The 4,056-nt window shown below is 36.9% G+C and overlaps 1 protein-coding gene across 1 annotated transcript; it reads left to right on the top strand.

Annotated features, from left to right (window-relative positions):
- Positions 1–734: 734 nt before the first annotated feature.
- On the top strand, positions 735–3,257 carry LOC120282803. Its single transcript, XM_039289648.1, has 3 exons — positions 735–804; positions 1,964–2,154; positions 2,751–3,257. Exons 1-3 carry the CDS (start codon positions 735–737, stop codon positions 3,255–3,257), a joined length of 768 nt encoding a protein of 255 aa, XP_039145582.1.
- Positions 3,258–4,056: the final 799 nt, after the last annotated feature.

The raw sequence follows: 4,056 nt of genomic DNA, 5'->3' as shown, positions 1-4,056 counted from the left end.
TATCCAAGTAGTTTTCATTTTTGAAGATTAAAAATTACTTATTGAGCTGCAATGATATTATCGGCAATACATCTTCCCTTGATAAAGCTTGATTGAGATTCATTAACTAAAATGTTGATGACTTGACTTAGCCTACTAGCAAGGATTTTGGAAATGATTTTATAGGTAGAATTGATTAGGCTGATTGGTCATAAGTCCGAATCTTCTGTCGGCGTGTTTTTCTTAGCTATGAGCACAATATTAACCCAATTTAAGCATTCAAGATTAATTGATCCTTTGTAAAAATCTTGACAAAATTTCACGAGTGATTCTTGAAGTAGGCTCCAGTGTTTTTGAAAGATGGGAAGCCATCCTATCCGGGAGCCTTATCTGCGTTTAAATCAAAAACAGATTGTTTTATCTCCTCTGTAGTGAATGGTAGTTCAAGAGAAGAAAGATCAACTCGAGCCTTGTGAATAAATAAGTTCTGCCAATCCATGAGAAATCTTTGAGTCATGGATGTTCCAAACTGAAATTGGAAGTAATAAGAAAATATTTTGCCAATTTCTTGTACTCCCTTGACCCAATGTCCGTTATGTCGAATACGGGTTATATCACTTTTGTTTCTTCTTCCATTACCATTAAGTGAAAAACTTTGTATTTGAATCACCTTCTTTGAGGTGATTCTAGATCTTTGTTTCCAGTAAATTTCTTCTTGTTTTAGAATAGAGTGAAGTTCAAGGCAAATTTGGGATATGCGATCGGCTTTGGCTTCTGAAAATGGTCTGATTTCACTTGTGGAATCTAAGGAGCTTGATTCTACAGGTAAACTTTTTTGTGAAGATTAGTAGCTCCAAAGGTCTCCTTAGCCTAGCTGTGAAGTTTAGCTTTCACATTTGCTATTTTTTTGGAGATTATAAATGCTCCACAGCCTTCGAGGTTTGGTTCAGACCACCATTCCTGGATTAGATTTTCTAAAAGAGTATTGGTGTACCAAGATTTTTCTAATCTAAAGATTCAGGGCTTAGGTAGTAAGCCCCAAATACCAAACAGATCAGAGAGTGGTCTGATCCAAATCTAGGAAGACCGTATTGGTAAATTCTGGGATTTAAAGAAGACTAATTATAGGAGTAAAGAAATCAGTCTAAATGAATCCAAATTGGGTCAGTTTGCCTATTTGTCCTAGTGAAGTGGTGACCATGTAAAGGAGGATCTAAGATATTTTGAGTAGCCTTTATTTTTATCTTCTAGGTTAAATGTTGTATTAAAATCTTCGTAGATCGCCCAGGGTATAGAAAGGAGGTTTTTTACTAATCGAACTTCATTCCAGAAATCACTTCTGAGGGTTCGCTCATTAGGGACATAAACACTGGTACATGCCCAATTTGAGTTATTATCTCTATTTATGAATCTTATTGTAATAGAGAAAGTTCCTTTGAAAATTAAGGTACCATTAACTTGAGAATGGTCCCATGCCATAATGAGACTCCTAGCTGAACCTAAAGCTGGTAAAAAGTCATAGGTATCAAGGCGTGGGCCCCCTATCAATCTCCAAATTGAGATGTGAAGATCTTAAAGTTTGGATTCTTGTAAGCATACTATATCTACCTGGGAAGAAATTATGGCATCTTTAACTAAGTGGCGTTTTTCAGGTCTGCCAAGACCCTTAACGTTCCAACTTAGAATTTTCATAAAAAAGATAGGGGATCTTGCTGTCAAATCCCTATAAGGGGTCTATTTGTCAAGCTGCAAACTTCACTGAAGCAATTTAATTTGAGGATTTGACCCATTTTTAAATGTAAGATTTGTTGATTCTTGAAAACTTTCTAAATATAATTTACTATTTGTAGTCATGAATCTAAAGGTAATGTCCTTTTCTTTCTGATTTTGATGATGTATATTGAGTTAATTGATTCATTAATAGTATTAAAAACCATAGATGAAGCAATTATACTTGGATTTCAACATTACATTGTGATGTTAGGAACAAATGTTATCCATGCACTATTCTTGTTCCCCAAATGGGAGTTGAGTAGTGATTTGAAGTATGATCGTGAGGCATCACTGGAGGTAGCAGCTGGCGATGGTGTGCGGTGTGGGGCTGGGCGTGGTTGCATAGGACCAGTCATGTACAAGCATGGAGGATGGCTTGCTCAGTGTACTAAGTATGTTAGTGTATGTGGTTATGGTTTTATAGTAGTTGAGAGAGAGCTTTAAATGCTCTCCATATCTCTAAGTGTATGTGCCCAACTAATAGGCAAGGGTTTAAGGTTGGAGTATGGCCAATAGGAACACAGTATGGTGTCTGGCCAATGGGTGCTTTGTTTTGTGGTTATTATCTTTGTTTGCTTTTGAATATATATATATTAGTGGATGAGTAGTATTCTCATTGGTTAGTTTTCCATATCCTTGACTTACTTTCCGTAAACTAAAGAACTGAGAACCAATAACTATTCACTAGTTGAATAGTCAGACTTTGCTGGCATTTCATCGAACACCTTTGACTAATCCTTATTTCACCTAAGTTTCACGCTAACATTCTAATATCAAAGCTTGGAATGACTGCCAACAGCACTCCAGTGACCCTCTCGCAGGCATTAGTCCCTATATTCACAGGGTAAGAGTATGGCAAGTGAAGTCTTCAGATGAAGACAGTGTTTACATCTCTGGTGCTATTAGATCTTGTGGAGAAGGGTGTGGCCGAGTCTAAGGATGAAGCACAGGAATGAGAGAACAAGAAGTGCAACTCCAAGGCTCTTTGTCTGATCTAGCAAGCGGTGGATGGTCCAATCTTGGACCGGTTTGTAGAGGTGAAGTCTGCTCATGAGGCTTGGGACCTTTTAAGGAAAGAATGTCAAGGCACATCCAAGGCCTTATCCATGAGGTCACAAGCTCTCAAGCAAGGTTTCGGGATGTTACAAATGGAAGACAACAAAGGCATTCAAGACTACTATTCTAGGGTCATCACCACTCTGAACCAAATCTGGGGACTCAGTCACAAGCTCAGAGAAGCGAAGGTGGTATCTAAGATACTAAGGAGTTTGGCTCCAAAGTTTGATTTCGTTGTTGTTACAATTGAAGAGTCCAAAGAGATTTCTAAGCTCACACTTGATGAGCCCAGTAGTTCATTACAAGCTCATGAGGTAAGGGTAAATCAAGCTCTAGTGAAGAATGGTGAGAAGGCCCTACATGTGAAGGGTGAATCTACAAGCACAACCTTCAGCAAGGGTGGTGGCTCTAAAAACCCCTGGGGTGATGGAAGAGGCCCTGGAAGATAGTTCAATCAATGGAGAGGAAAAGATAGAGGTGGGCGAGGATGATGCTTTGAAAATAAGAGTTACATTCTGTGTTTTCACTGCAAAAAGTTTGGCCATATGAAAGCTGATTGCTGGGTAAGAAATAAACAACCAGAGAAGGAAGCAAACATAATTGCTGAAGAAGAAAAGGTCAGTAATTACATAGTATACTTAGTAATTTCATATAACAATTGAAAATTAAGTACTAATTGATGTGTGCTCTTCACCAAATTCTCATTTGAACTTATTTAAATTTAAAAAAAAAATTAAATACAAAACCCTAACAGATTTGAAACCATGAAAAACAAGAAATAAAGCTAAAAACCATGACAGCAAAAATAAGTAAAACTAACGTTGATGAAAATCCATAGTATTGCATTCCGACTGAGCTTGCTTCTGAAGTCTCTGAAAATATAAAATAAATAAAAATAAATAAATTTAATGGTGAGAATGTATAATTTTTCAAGAAGAAAGAGAAGAAAAGTAATGTATGAATGAATACATGCGAATTTTTACCTTTCAAACTACACTGCAAAGGGAATGAGGAATATAATAGCGACTATGTTTCTATAGGAAATCAGCATGAAGAAGACACATGCCTTTATTTAGTGAGGCTTTCGATAGCAAAAGCATCCCCATTGAAAAGGGTTGCAAGACTATCATGCTGAGGGGATCATTGCGTCTGTTTATCATTGATAGACAAGATATGAAAGAACAAAGTGAATGAATTTCATTAGGGCAACAACCCATATATATACATGAATGAAGTATACGAGTATGT

Source organism: Dioscorea cayenensis, chromosome 18 (genome assembly GCF_009730915.1).
Source record: "Dioscorea cayenensis subsp. rotundata cultivar TDr96_F1 chromosome 18, TDr96_F1_v2_PseudoChromosome.rev07_lg8_w22 25.fasta, whole genome shotgun sequence".
In the NCBI taxonomy this organism is placed as follows: Eukaryota; Viridiplantae; Streptophyta; class Magnoliopsida; order Dioscoreales; family Dioscoreaceae; genus Dioscorea; species Dioscorea cayenensis.
Note: the sequence above shows the minus strand (reverse complement) of the source record. Positions and strands in the feature narration are given on the sequence as shown.